Consider the following 15,227-nt stretch of genomic DNA (forward strand, 5'->3'; position numbering starts at 1 on the left):
ACTTTCAAACGTGTTGTTCACAAGACGACTACCTCCCGCTACAAAAGCATGACCTTCTTATTTAGGGGTATTTGATTCAAATTCAGTCTCAAGTTATAGACTAATAAGTGATAATACTGGAGAGTATTGTTAAATTTCAAATTTAATACTGTGCTCTACAAAAAAACACCTAGGTAAACACTGTATTACAATTTCACTGCAGTCTCCTTCTTATGGAATGTGAATATGTACACGTGCCTCTCAAATATAATTGATACTCATTAAAATTTAGTATGTTTCACGATTCAAGTGAATTAACACTTTCAGCTTTAACCAAATGTGCTTGAAAAAAGGGATAAAAACCTAGTTGGCTGTGCTAACTAGCACAATGCTTTTTTCATTCTTTGAGGCAATCTTGATCTTCTGGACTTGTTGAACACTTTTTATGGTGTCTAGATACGTATAGAAAAGTGAAGAGGAGGGAGGGACAGTCAGAACCTAAATCGTGTAGGTAAGTTTACAGGTGATTTCTATTACTTTATTAAAACGAATGTTCATTTATGTTACATTATAACGCGTAATTCTTACACTATTATTATTATAGTTGATCAGTTACTTTTTATTGATTTGTCCTACCTATTATGTTTTATAACACAAAAATTGGGGCAATTTCTTTTTGCTGGTTACTTGGAACTTACAGATTAATTTTCCAAGAACAATTTCCATGTCCTCACACCAGTCATATACTTAAGTTTCAATGACCTAACTGCAGTTAGAGGATTTAAAGCTTGGAAAACTTTTGATGAGCCCGGGTGGCTCCCTGTTGCGACATCATGAAGTCCATTACGACTGTAAAGGGGAAATTTAAATGTTGCCAAATAACCTACATAAATTTATTGTCATTTGAGTTATTCATTTGCAAAAACATGAGTGCTCTGGTTTTTTCTTTTGGTTATTGATGTAAGTTATCACACCTACACAAAGAGATAGATTACTTACTGAGATAGTAGTAGATTAAATACGTCGAGTTGTAATTAACACTAAGCAAATTAGTTGACAGTGCCGCAACTGAATGAGAGGAGACAAAATGAGTCGATGAATAAAGTCAAGACAAAAAATATATGTATAAGTTTTTATTTACAGAGATATAGTCTATGATGATCAACAATTTTTTTTCTTTGAAAAAATCAATAAAATCTTAAATAAAGTGAAAAAAAAATTTCGGAAAAAAAAACAAAAAAAAAAACAAATTTTAAGAAAGTTGCTTGAGGGATCAGTCTAAAGACAACTATGGCAGTTTCAAGATAGAAAAGATAAAAGTTTTAAAATAAAAGTGCTCTATCCTTCCACGAGTAAGAGCTAGTTTTTCAAGGCTTATCATGAATAGGGAAGTTTCAATGAGAGCATAATGGAAGCTTTAAAATGGAAGAACTCTACCTTTCCAATCATAATACCCAGTTTTATGATTTTCTTTAAGGTTTAACATAACTTCAAGCATTCCAGTAACACTTTCAACAACATCTACTTCTCCTTTAGGTCCACCCATGTCTGTTCTTACCCAGCCTGGATGGATGGATTGAACCAGAATTCCTTGTGGCTTCAGCTCAATACTTAAGCTCTGCGTGCTCATGTTCAGAGCAGCCTGAAAAAAATCAATACATAGTAAAATCAAAGCACTTCAGCCAAGATAGAGATTAAGGAAGAATAATGAAGGATATACATCTTGTCATGGTTTTAAAGATGACCACCTTAAGTTGATCGGAGCATTTCAGCAAGTTAAAACCTCACAAATGTATATTTTATTCTTTGAGGTAAAAAACTTCATTATTTATTAAACGACACTCCACAAAATTGATGCACATTTGCACTGGTCTGCAAATAAGTGAGACTTTAAGAACTGAGTGGATTACCATTCCACGATTACCTAAAATTTTACTTTAAAGAATTCAAAAATAGGTCCTTTTTCGGTAGGAGATGATCAAAGAGAAAACTAGCTTTAAATAGCGGCTCACACTACAGCTGATTTTAAAGAGTTTTTAAGAGCATCGCAGTAACACTGCCAGGTGTCGACAACCGCCACTTCTACCAATAAAATTTTTTTTTATTTAAGAATTTTCATTCAGAGTTTCAGACGTTTTGCACAATTTTTTAGTGAGGTATGAATTAAAAACCAAGGTAGGTCAAGCAATGCTTAATATCAGCGGATACAAAAATTATTTGTACCAGATCACAAATATACAATTTTTTGTGTCTGGGTTTTTGTGAAAGAAGAGAAAACGAAATAAAATCTTGAAAACAACTTGAATAATACACAAGCAAAAGGTTGCAATTTTTATTGACGTTAGATTTCTTTACATCTCTTTTTACGGCAACTGGGGAAATCTGCCTGCATACACAGGAAATTTGAAAAAGCATGCTAGGAACTACTCAAACTACCCAACTTGGATTGAATTTTAGACACTAATGATGTACCTGTCGAGTTTTTCATGTAATTTACCTCGAACAAGGATACTCACTTTACTGTATCTCTAGCATGCAACAAACCCATTTTTTAAAATTTAAAAAATCTGTTGGTGCCCTTTAGGAGAATGGCGGAGGCCCTACTTTCCCAGAAAAGAAATATCTAACCGATTCAAAACATACCTTGCTTTCTCGATAGCCATAATAGCCGGCTGATTCATTATTTTTTATTGATGCAAGACTTGAAGTAATATTTATGACACCTGCTCGAGAGATACTCAATCCTGCAAATACAATTATTATGTATAAAAATGTTAGGTGACTACAAAAAATAAAGAAAATTAAGATCTAAAATAAATGTTGCTAATTAGGACCATTTCTCGGTTTGTAGATTTCATTATTAATTTTTTTTCCCCCTCCCCACCAAAATTCTCACTAAAACAGACAGAGGAGGGAGAAGTAAATACTGGATTTCACGAAAAAAATGTTCTTTGATTGCCTTTTCAGTAGCGGACAACTGAAGTTGATTCTCTCTACATACTCTGATTCTTTCAGGCCTCTCGTAAACATCGGCTGGAGGAAAGATAAGAGTTAATGGTTTAAAATTCACAATGGGCTCATTGGCAATGTTTAAAACTCACTCCTTACCTCACAATTTGTAGAAATAACTTGCACTATTTTGAGTTCCCTGCTTCAAAAAGTATACTATAGCAAAGGTAAACTTTGATATAGATGAGTCTTCCTATTTCACAATCGCATGTAGCTCAAAATGGATGTCATCCTGCGATATTTTTAAAACAAAAAAAGGAAGTACTTTTTTCCAAGAAACGCACCTAAAATGGTCAGTAAAGATGTTGGATGAGAGGCATCCTTTTTTTCTTTCTTTTTTCTTCTCTTTTTGTTTTAGAGTGAGTAAAGAAATGGGTAACTCCCTGATTAATTAGCATGGCCTTGTCATCTACTCTCAGTATGAAACTTCAACTTGGACCAAGGAAATAAAGTTACACTTATCTTGTTATCAGAGATATCTTACCACAGAAGCTTGTTTCATGTAAGATTGAAGAGATATGGGTTATTACTACCCGATCATGCTAAGATAAAGTGGGTTGAGTGTCATTAACAAATTCTCTTACATTTTGGTACATTTAGTAAACATTTGTGTGAACTTAAACATAAGGACACTTTTGACAGGATTGAATAATTTCTGGCATATTTTTAAACTATAATCAGTGCGCCAAAATGTTGACAGTCTAAACAACAACAAGCTTGAAAAAGCTGATTAGCTAAGCTACAATTGGATAATCTAAGGAATAAAAATTTTCTTGCTCTTCCCAAAAATTTTACGGATTTTTCTGGCTTCCTGAGGTATCTCGAACCAATGTTAAAAATACTATATCAAGTAAAAAATATAGGTACTTACCATCGTTAACTTTTCCAGCATTGACCTTAGCTGCCATTGTGAGCAAGGGTAAGAAAGCCTGAGGGTATAACAAAAATAGAGGGGTTCAAATTTTGTTCATTTTAGATCCCAGATTAAAAAACGTGGGAAAACCTTTAAAGATATAATTAATTTTTAAATGAGCATGGGGATCTTGAATAATACAAAAAATTTAGAATTAGTCAAACTATGTTTTTTGGAAGATTTCAGCCGTATCTATTCATTTCCAGCAGAAATCTCCCAATGATGGAAAATTAATTTTTTATACACAGGCTAATTTCAATTCTGTGATTTTTAAGGTTTTTAATTCAAATAAATTCTCTGTAACCAGTGTGTCTACTCAAAGACTACGGAGTAAACGTAACAAACACACTGTCTAAAGAGATTTTTTCATATTATACTTGATATAGTTGTGCTACTGATCCTGATGACAATAATTCGCGTAATTTAGCAAAATGTGTGGCGAAGTCTGGGTCTGGAAAATGCAGAGACAAGCTGCATGAAGTGCAGAAAAAGGAAGCGAAAAGACCCTCCAATTAAAAAACATAATGCTGAATTCTTCCCATCTAGAAAGTTTAAATACAAAGAAGAAGATTCTTCTGATGATCGAAAATTTTGTTCTGAAGATTATATTGAAAAATTCCAAATTTGTAAGGAAAAAAACCTTTTTCTTATTTTAAGCAGGAGAGTGATCATGAATTTGGGTGGAAACTGAGGGTAAGCGATTTTTTAAAGGAAGAGTTCAAAAATGTTTGCTCTCTTGGTTAAAGCCATTCCAATCAAGTATTCATTTCTTATTTGTTTCCTGGACGTGCCTAAATTTTGTATATATTTAAAAATAATATGAAATAAACACTTTTCGGTCGTTTATCCATGCTTTTGTCCTCACAGATAGTTCCAAGCCTAAATGAACTAAATCATAAAACCAGAAATGCTGACATGCTGAGTAAAGCAATGACTGTTACTTCATCTTTTTTTAATAATTTGGCCAAAATTTAATAGAATCAGTTTCTTTGTTTTTTACTTGTTTCTTAAAGCTTCCGTTTTAATGAGCACTTTAAGGAAGGCTTTGTCATTATTTTGAATCAATATATCACTATAAAACAAACTTTAAAATCAGAGCATCAAGGAATTTTGGCACTTTGAATAAGAAGTAAACTTGTAAGAGGAGCACATTAAGAGATTACCTTAGTTAACAACACAGGTGCTACGGTGTTTGTCGAAAGGACGGACAGCATTTGTTCCGCCGTAACTGCATCCAACTTTGGCCGCGCCATAATACCAGCATTGTTTATTAAAAGAGTTAGACCTTTGTCACCTACAATGGTAGGCCGGGGTCGCAAAAATGCAATTTTTTCCCGGAAATGACTATGTTGAAAAAAAAAAAAAAGGGTGTATTACCTTGTTAGAATAAAGTATCTAAATTTGAGCGCCTAAGTCAAACTCTAGACCCTCCGCCTAGCGATTTAGGCGTAAATTTAAAATGCATTTTATGGAGGACGAAAAAAGGTCATTTTCATTAGATTTTCCGGTTAGGCCTTTAGGGCGAAAATTTTAAGCATTTTGCCGTATTCTGAGTGGTTAAACTGAGAAAACCGGCGAACGAATCATAAGAAAGCAGCGACGCCGCAAGCCGCGCCGCCGGTCGCGGCGCTAGTTGCCCTAGCGCGACGCCGGCTGAATCCTTCCGTGTAGCCACTGATCGGGGCATTAAAGGAGGGGGAGATTGAAAATGTATAATCGCGGTTAAAATGTTTTCTACATGAATCGAACCTTTTCCTCCTCAACATTCGGATGTTACCTTAAAGATCACTATTTTTATACCTTCTCAACAAAGAAAGCTTGAAGTGTGCAGAGTTCTGTCCTATGTTTTTCAATTTCCTTATGATTCAATGGATTAAGGAATTGCAAAATAGTTATTTGCTCTCATTTTCGCGGACGATTAACAGATCTCAGCTGCTGAAATTACCACTTGGAGCTGGCATAAGATGCATGCGATGCATGACGTTTGGAAGGTCAGCGCGAGGGGGGTTTTACCCGCGGGCTTTACACCGGCGTTAAGACTCTGAAAACCCACCGCACTGACCAGGGTCACTTCCTAGAATGAATGCTATACTGATTGGCTGCAACGGGGGTAAAAACCCATCTCAAAGTTTGAAGTTCCTACGCTTGTCTTGTATTCTGTCCAAGATTTAGTTTCGCCTTATCGTTTTGAACGACGAAATCGAATTGAAGTGCCGTCGAATTGTGAATTTGATAGGTCGTAGTTGATAGAGTCGGTTTTAGTTGATTAAAGCTGTTGTGTGTGTTGAGCTGAACATTTGAAAACTGGTGAATGAAAGTGACGGAGAAACTACGGTCGAGTGCACTTTTTTTGGTTTTTCCGCACCTTAAGTGGTTCAATGCTGCCAAAATCAAAACGGGAGGTTGATGAAGTTCTTTTATTTCACTCGTGAACTTTTACGAGCGAAAAATTGTGGCCGGGGGCACCTACAATCCTATGATTGTTGTTCCGTCGCGAAAAAAAACTGTTGTGAAATTTGGAGGAGAGCTTAATCCTTACTGTACGGAGAGTGCGTTAAAAGCTGCGATCATACGGTATCACAAAAGTGCGGTGATTAGGAGGAGTGCGGTAAACTCATAAAGGGTGTTCATTACGAAGAAAAAATGCCGAATTTTTTTAAAAAAATTCGCGGTAAATTAATGGATTATGTACTTGAAGTGTCAGCAAATAAAATTGTACTTTCAAAAAGGTTCGAAAAGTCCGAAAAGAGGTGTGTTTTTAATTCGAATCAACGACTAAGCGGGCTTTTGCAATGTCGGTGGGTTTGATATCAAGGGAGACAGGAGTTTTGTGAAAAGAAGCGAGGAGATTATCGTCGCAAGGAGTCACGAAGAAGGAACTCTGAAATTGACAAGGAACCGATTCAGAAATTCAGGTTTCAGATGAAGACGCTCTCACCAAGTTCATTCAGGTTTTTAACAGATGGTGATGATTCGATCAGTTCAGAATTGAATGCTTGTCAGGAAAAAATCGACGTCAACTCTAATGTGCGCAAATATTACCGGGGCAAATGCGTTTGCAGATTTACCAACAGTGACTGAAATTCTTGCAAGAATGGTGTGCACTAGAGCTGTGCTATGATTGTACAGCAAACTTTAGTAGATGCTAAATTAATTTACGCGAGAACAAATCGAAAGTTGATAGACCGGAGTTACTTAAAAGTCAGAAGAAGAAAATTTTAAGAAAATTGCCGACGTTGAAAAGAAATCAGAAGCGCAAATAGAGGGACTGTACTTTGACGAAGAAAGGAGGAGCGAGAGATGCAGTTACAGACGTTGGGGAAGAGGGACTTATCAATCCAAAAAACCATGGAAGAACACATCGTGCTTGTTCAAGAACCTGGATCGCGGTACTTAGGATTCGTCACTCCCAGTAGCGGCACCGCAAAGGACATAACAATTGCAATTATTGATTTTTTATTGAAAAATGGAATCAACGCGTCAAATGTAAAGATTATCGGGTGCGATGGTACTAATGTTAACACCGGCAACAAAGGAGGTATAGTGCGGCTTCTTGAACTAAGATTAAAGCGTCCGCTGCAAAGAAGCATTTGCCAACTGCATTGCAACGAATTGCCATTAAGACACCTCATTGAAAATTTGGACGGTCAAACCAAAGGTCCTTATTCATTTGCGGGCCCCATTGGATTGGAACTCAAAAACTGTCACACCCTTCCAGTGATTGAATTTGAACCAGTTTTCACGATGTTGGACTTGGATTTTGTCAACCCCAAAACCCTCAGCAGTGATCAGCAATATTTGCTCCTGATTTCCGTGGCAGTGTCAGAAGGATTTTGCGAGGAGAGCCTTGCAAAGAGAACTCCCGGAAAAATGGCTCACACACGATGGGTCACAACTGCTTGTAGACTTCTGAGGCTCTACATTTCAACAGAAACCCCGTCCGAAAATTTGAAAACACTAGTTGAGTTTATTCAAAAAGTGTATGCTCCATTGTGGTTTTCAATCAAAAGAAACCACTCGATTCAAGATGGAGCACCAAATTTATGGAAGCTGATCAGTTGGTCCCGGTATCTGCCACAAGCATTGAAGGATATCGTAGACCCTGTTATACAAAGAAACGGTTACTTCGGACATCCTGAGAATATCCTCCTGGCTATGATCACAGACGAACGAGAAGAAGTACGAATAGATGCATGGGAAAAAATTGCAGAAGCACGCAAGACCAAGCCAAAAGAAACACGAATCTTCACGATTCCGAAACTGAACTTTGAAGCAGAGGATTATACATCCTTAGTGCAATGGAACAAAGTGGCCGTGACAGAGCCACCTGTTCTATCAGATCTAGACCTTGAAGATTTTCAACGTTTCGCAAGAGAAGGCGCCATTTTTAAAGTTGATTTCCCATGTCACACACAAGCCGTGGAAAGATGTGTGAAGGAGGTGACTTATGCATCAACCCTCGCTAGCACAGAAGACGAACGTCATCTTCAAATTTTACAACGGATGAAAAGTAGGAAGCGAATGCCCTCTTTTGAAAGCAAATCAGAATTCCGATTTTGATATTATAATGGGAAATCATGAATGATCGAAAGCATCAAAATACATATGAAGTCAAGACTTTGACATTCAAATGTTCCTAAGAAACACTAGAATTCATGTGTTCCTCAAAATCTCACCGTATTACAGTATTCTAATTTATTTAATGAAGATGACAATAGAACTGTAGATCAAAAAGGAACCAAAAACAAAGGGGGGATGGAGCTCAAAGTGCAGTTACCTCCACGTGGTGAGCTCTGGTAACTATTTTTGCAATTTCCTTAATCCCATTGAATCAATAAGGAAATTGAAAAAATAGGCTGAACTCTGCACACTTCAAGCTTTCTTTGTTGAGGAAGGTATAAAAATAGGTGATCTTTAAGGTGAACATCCGAATGTTGAAGGAAAGGGTTCGATTCATGGAGAAATCAGTTTTAACCGCGATTATACATTCATTCCCCTCCTTTATGCGCCCGATCAGTGGCTAACGGAAGGTATTCAGCCGCGCGTCGCGCTAGGGGCAAGCGTAGGCGCCGCGACGCGGCGGCGCGGCTTGCGGCGTCGCTGCTTTCTTATGATTCGTTCGCCGGTTACTCGTTTAACCACTCAGAATACGGCAAAATGCTTAAAATTTTCGCCCTAAAGGGCAGTAACTCGGGAAAATCTACTGAAAATGACCTTTTTTCGTCCTCTAAAATGCATTTTTAAAATTTACGCCTAAATCGCTAAGGCGGAGGGGTCTAGAGTTGACTTAGGCGCTTCAAATTTTGTATACGTTATTCTGACATGGTAATACAACTTTTTTTCAACATGATTCATTTCCGGGAAAAAATTGCATTTTTGCGACCCGGCCTACTACAATGGGTCGCACCTCTCCCACCACTGAGTCGTAAGAGTCAAACTTGCACACATCTAGGGAATAAGAAAAACCAACATCGCTTAAAGAATTGCCTATTGCAAACTTGTCACGATAAGTTTGGACACTTTTACTTAAAGAGGGTAAAAGTATAAAAATGGTTTAAAATGTTGAAAACCTGATTGAAAAGTTCTCAAATGAACAATTGAAAATTTTTCAGGAAGAGCTTGGGAGAAGCTTCAGATTTCTCTTGGAATCCTTGGGAGATGTCAATTTAAAATAATAGAAGAAAAAAAAAAAAAAAAAAAAAAAACCTCATGAAGTTAAATAATTTTGAACGAAACACTTAAAAAAAAAAATTTCATGAATTTTGGAAAACCATGCTGGTTCTTTCACAATGAATCTCTAGGACTGCACACATCCTAAATTTACTGGGAACAATGATACACTGACAAATCAACCATTTCACATCACTTGCTGAGAAAAATTGATAAAAATGACAAATTGTACAACCTGCAAGGACCAAAGGGCATTAAACAACCTACAGTAATGACTGAGATCTCCACATGTTTTTCCTCATACACATTTAGCTGAAGAATTTCTCCACTTGGTCTACCCTTAAAGTACAAACAGAGGGTGGTGGCTGATTTTTTTTTTTGACCTTTCTAGATCAGGAGTCAGAACCCCTTTTGCCTGTCCACAAACTACAGGCTTTCCTGCACACTCTTCATTAGATTTCTTTCTCCTATTGCTTGTACTTTTTTACTTTATTACAATGGCCATCTAATCTAAAATTACTACCATCTTCAGTTTTTCTCTATGCAGTCTTTGTACTCTTTCATAAGAGTTGCAAGTTTAATAGTCGCCCAAAGACTTTTTTGGTGTTGTTGAATGCATTCCCCATTTTGACAGTGAGACTGCGGAAACGCATTTATCAGTTGCAATGTTTCAAATTCTCTGCTCCTATTTTCTTTTTTCGAAGGATCTCATACCAAATTCATGACTTAAAATTATCTCAGAATATTATTTACACAGAGAGTGAAAATTGCCAAAGCTTCATTCCGTTCAAATTTTTTCAAAGTTAGCTGCCCTGCTACAATTGGGCTTTTTTTTCTCTTTCCTTTTTTTTTGTATGTGCTTGTAGTGCTGTGGGAACAAACACCCAGGAAAGTAACGAGTTGTAACACAGAATGTTAATAAAATTGGGTACTTTGAGGATAGATAAAAACTTGTAATTGGCCTCTCATCCAGAAGAAAATTTCTTACTTACCTAATTGAACAACGTGTAAATGGGAGTTACTTTTCTTCAGATCTTGCAACGCCTAGAAAATCAAGAAAAAAAAAAATGTTCAGGATTTTGTACGGAAGTCTTAACATCAAAATTAGCTGTGGCTTAAATGTCCTTTTAGTATTCTCATTAATGTGGACAAACAAACACAAAGACAGCCAGTGAGCATCACTTATAATTTGATCTTGTTTTCTGTGGATTAGGAAAGCAATTTTAGAGTAAAATTAAAGATTTTTACTCCAACAGCCCCCTATGCCCCTCTTCAAAGACCTACGGCAATATTCTCATCAGACACATAGACATCTTTCATAGGTATTTCATTAAGTATGGGGGATTAAAAATACATCCAAAACTACATCAAGATTTTAAATTTGATTGAAAAACTAAGTAGGTGTAATGGTCAAAATATCAGTGAAATACCTCTATTCAGTCGTTACCACAATGCCCTTGATTAAAACTTTGCAATGACTTTGCAAGTGACTAAATCAAAAAGCAATGAGGACACAGGGAGATAAAGTGAATGGATATCAGACATTTTTGCAAGAGCAAAGACAAATAAAGAGAGAGGGAAAGGGCGAGATGACTATTCAAAATAGAGAGAACAGGCGAGAGTCTACATTAAACGCATTATAGCTGACAAGAAGAATGAGGAACTCACCGTAGCTTTTTCAGGAGAGCGGCATGCAGCAATGATAACTTTGATATTGACGAGAGGGTTAGACAGAAACTGTTTCACGAATTCTAAGCCAATTCCTCGGCTGGCACCTGTTATCAGCACAGAATCAAGGTTTGCCATGATATATTTATGAATTGACGACTGGCCTTTGAGACTGAGAAAAAAGAAAAGAAAAAATTAAGAAAATGGTTGTTGGTACTTAATTCTAGGTTTTTTTACATTTTTTTCAAAATCCCTCATTTGCAATGGTAATGGACAAAGATTAATTATATAACTGAAACATTTCTTTTTTATGCCATTTTCTTAGGTATACATCCCATCATCCTTCTTCCACAAGGATCTTTCCCGAGTCCAATGCTTACAGATATTTGAAACGTAATACCTAATTGAAATAACAGAAAAAAATATTGTTTAAAATTCTATACACTCAACAATTTTCTTCATTGACTCCTGTTGAGAATTTGAAAAAAAAAGTGTCCTCCGGAAAATGCTAATGGGTGATCCATCTGAACCCTAAGATTTTTTAAATTTGTTTTGAATAAAGACAAGAACTAAGAACGGTTCTGATGGAATTCTACAAAGTTACATTCACATGAGGCTTCTTTTTGTCTTTTTCAAAAAAAAAAAAAAAAAAAAAAAAATTGTACATTTATTAAAAATATGTAGCCTTAGCTTCACATGTCTTTCATTTCTGTGTTTCAACAATGATTTTATGGTCATCAGGGTAAATTATTGATGGTTGAACAATTTCTAAGAGAGAAGGACCACATTACCTTTCAACCACTAAGTAAAAGCCCATGTTGAAAAACAAACAAATGAAAACAAAGAAAACAAATTATACCTTTATAAAATGACCTTGAACTGTAAATTCATCAGGTTTTTAGATTCTATTGGCATCTAAAGCAAAAATTAAAGAGTTATAAAACTTGAGGAAACTGCTACTTTTTTATGGTAAGTATTTACAAAATTCTCTTTGAAGTTCAGCTATCACACTATAAGTAAGTAAGTGAATAAAATTCATAAGTTTTGAACAAAACATTTTTGATTACTTGAAACAAACTAAAAGGTGGGCACCCCCAGTGTTACTATTACATATTGGAAATGTGGAATTTGAATTTTAGCTGATGTGTTATTTTTTATTTTATTTTTTTCATATTTTTATAACTTAAAAGACCAAGGAAAAAAAATTGAATAGGTAAAAATTGGAAATAAAAAAAGATGAGTACAATTATTTCATAAAATTGTATTCATTATTGTAATTTAATTTGGTACATATTGAAGGTGGGCCATCTTCTTAATTTTACATTAATAACTTTATTTCCACCTTGTAATCATATCAAAGTTAGCTTATCTAGAAACTCTGATAATAGTATTGCACTCATCAATAACTGACATGAGTCTTCATTTCATTTCAATGATAAAAATTAATTACGAACTAATCTAATACCTTTTTCAGAGAAAATGAAATGTTTTAATTTTTATTGAAATAATACTTTTGGTTGTAGGTATACAAATCTAAAAAGCTTGAATGAACAACTTAATAGTTTACCAATAATTTGATAGTTGTATTGTCACCCCTCCAAAAAAAGAAAAAACAGAAAAAAAATTAAGGGAGTAAAATAAGTATTGTTAAAAAATATCTCCTTGTCAAATGTTGAGATGTATATTACAACAAAAACACTAAGTACATGGTCAGGGTTACAAACAAAAAATTTCGAAAGAAGGTTGCAAAAAATGCGAATGAAAAAAAAAAAAAAAAAATAATACATAAATAAATAATACATAAATAAATGCAATACTTAAGTAGGTAGCTGCTAGATCGATGAACAAAATAAAATCAAAGTGAGAAATTTGAAAGAATTAAGTAGGAAAATTCTTCAAAAAAATATAAAACGCATTAGGTAAATGTTACAAGTGACAAAAGAAAGTATCCACTTAAGTTTGAGTAAACTACACGTCACATTACAGAAAAAGGTATTATCAAGCAGTGGTTTTTATCTCCTTTCGTTTCAATTTTTTTTTTTTTTACAGAAACAGTAACACACTTTGCCATGGTGCCAAAAATCAATTTAGTTTTGATTGAAACAATTTATAGACCTGTTTTCCAAGATGGAGCAGTTACATTTCTTATCATTCAGTGCAGGTTACCACTACTGGTGGTCCTTATTTCACAAATTGTATCAGACCTGTAAATCCATGGTTTTTGTTTACCACCAGCATAAATTCCAGCATATGTTTGCTCATCTGTTTTATAATATATGACAGTGCTAGGTGATTTGATACCATAACTCTCAAGAGTTTTCAGTGTAATAATAACATCATTTAAATCTGTATAATCTTTTGTGTAAATAATCAGCACGTGTGAAGAATTTTTGGGGTTCACAGTCGACACTTTTGCTTGCCATAAATTTCCTTCAGATACGGCCAGCTTTACTTTGTCCCAAGCAGCATTAATGCTATGCTTTGGAAGGAAAACCATCCATTTACCAACTTTCCGAGAATCTACAGTTGCGCTGTCATACTTATCATTGAGAGCCCAGAGAAAACAGCCACCTTCACTCTGATGGATGTCGGTAGGATTCAATGTACAATCTGCGATAACTTTCTGTTCTGTGACACTATACTTATAGGTATACATTTTAATTGAAAGTTGCCTTATGCACTAGATGAACAAGAAAACTTTTTTGTAAGGTGAGAATACTCCAAATGAAATCCGATGAGAATGTTAGATCATGAAGTTTGTGTATGTTAATAGTTTCCTTTGAATGACATCTAATTCTGTAAAAAATTATAAAAAAAAAAAAAAAAAAAAAAAAAAAAAATAGAAAAACGAATGAAAAATCAGAAATTTTCCAGACTCCTAAGGACACCTTAAACTCTGACAGTAACTTTCTTTAAAAGTACTAGACCAACCGATGCCTTTCCAATGCAATGATAATCCCCAGAGAAAAAGCTGAGTTTTGATACTTACACATTTAAATAAATACTAGAGACGCAGCACAACGCATCTCAATACAAGGTAACAGGAGCAAAAATTAGCAGTGCTTTAGGAAAGACACATCAAGGTAAATGTATAAGGCAATGTGCATATCCACATCTCAGATGTTCATCATCTCCGAGGCCATTGGGGTCATGGATTTTCTTCGCTAACCCTCACCTCAGGCAAGCGCCATGAGGTTGCAGGAGGGAATCTTATTTGCAAAGAGATAAATTGAGCTTATCAACATTGCAGCCAATTTCCTATGGCAACTGAAAAGTTCTTACTGTATTTTTGCTGGCATCTGGACGTTGGCTTTTGGAATTTCGCCCATTTCACCTGACCCAAAAATCGCAGAGATCAACCCAGTAGATTTCCCAAAGTAGGAAGTAGAGGACCCAACTCTGGAGAATTTAGGGCAGGAAAGGGGTGAATTTGAACATGTTGTCATCTGAGACCACAAAATGTGAATAATTTTGTGGGTATTGGGGCTACATCAGGTGGAAAACCCCCGGTGCATGCTGAGGGCGAATTGTGTAGGAAACATAAAGTGTTGAAAAGTAGATATTTTTCAGAACTATTGGGAGGGAAGTGAGAAAGCAAAAGCTTCCAAAGTTTTCAAATTTCTGTAAAAAACCAAATGATTTAGGCTTACCAAGAGTGCTCAGTTTCCAAGGTTTTCGGCGAGATTCAATGTGACTTCAACTTCTACAATTCTGAACCTCAGAAGAACTTGATTACAGTAGGTTTAATTTATAAATTTACAATTGATATGATAAAGCACAAATTTCAATTTAATAACTGAACTGAACTGGGGCCTACCAGGCGCAACTAACTAATGCAACAGGTTTGTACCATATTTTGTACTTTGAACTTGCGGGTGCGGGTGAGATGAGGAGGGGGGGGGGGGGAGCCGGCTCGGTTTGTTTATTTATTTTATCAGTGTCAAGTGTGCAGGTCTGTCACACTTGAGAAACTTTATTACACTGAGAG

At 35.6% G+C, this 15,227-nt stretch overlaps 2 protein-coding genes across 2 annotated transcripts; both read right to left on the bottom strand.

The window, feature by feature from the left end:
* Positions 1 to 1,097: 1,097 nt before the first annotated feature.
* LOC109037448 (C-signal) lies at positions 1,098 to 15,122 on the bottom strand. The gene is made up of 8 exons (XM_019052123.2): positions 14,890 to 15,122; positions 11,240 to 11,411; positions 10,564 to 10,615; positions 9,293 to 9,349; positions 5,065 to 5,195; positions 3,860 to 3,917; positions 2,623 to 2,723; positions 1,098 to 1,621 (listed from the first exon to the last, which is right to left on the bottom strand). The coding sequence occupies exons 2-8, from the start codon at positions 11,375 to 11,377 to the stop codon at positions 1,397 to 1,399; spliced, it is 762 nt and encodes a 253-aa protein (XP_018907668.2). The 5' UTR covers positions 11,378 to 11,411; positions 14,890 to 15,122; the 3' UTR covers positions 1,098 to 1,396.
* LOC140224638 (UPF0696 protein C11orf68 homolog) lies at positions 13,392 to 13,895 on the bottom strand. Its single transcript, XM_072300672.1, has one exon. The coding sequence runs from the start codon at positions 13,893 to 13,895 to the stop codon at positions 13,392 to 13,394; it is 504 nt and encodes a 167-aa protein (XP_072156773.1).
* Positions 15,123 to 15,227: the final 105 nt, after the last annotated feature.

The sequence above is a fragment of the Bemisia tabaci genome, chromosome 5 (genome assembly GCF_918797505.1).
Source record: "Bemisia tabaci chromosome 5, PGI_BMITA_v3".
Classification (NCBI taxonomy): domain Eukaryota; kingdom Metazoa; phylum Arthropoda; class Insecta; order Hemiptera; family Aleyrodidae; genus Bemisia; species Bemisia tabaci.

Excerpts from the sequence above, each read along its gene's own strand:
- LOC140224638 (XM_072300672.1), bottom strand. The coding sequence starts at position 13,895 with ATGTATACCTATAAGTATAGTGTCACAGAACAGAAAGTTATCGCAGAT.
- LOC109037448 (XM_019052123.2), bottom strand. The coding sequence starts at position 11,377 with ATGGCAAACCTTGATTCTGTGCTGATAACAGGTGCCAGCCGAGGAATT. Across the intron at positions 10,616-11,239 it reads GCTCTCCTGAAAAAGCTACG|GCGTTGCAAGATCTGAAGAA; the intron begins GTGAGTTCCTCA and ends TTGATTTTCTAG. Across the intron at positions 2,724-3,859 it reads TGCTGGAAAAGTTAACGATG|GATTGAGTATCTCTCGAGCA; the intron begins GTAAGTACCTAT and ends TTGTATTTGCAG.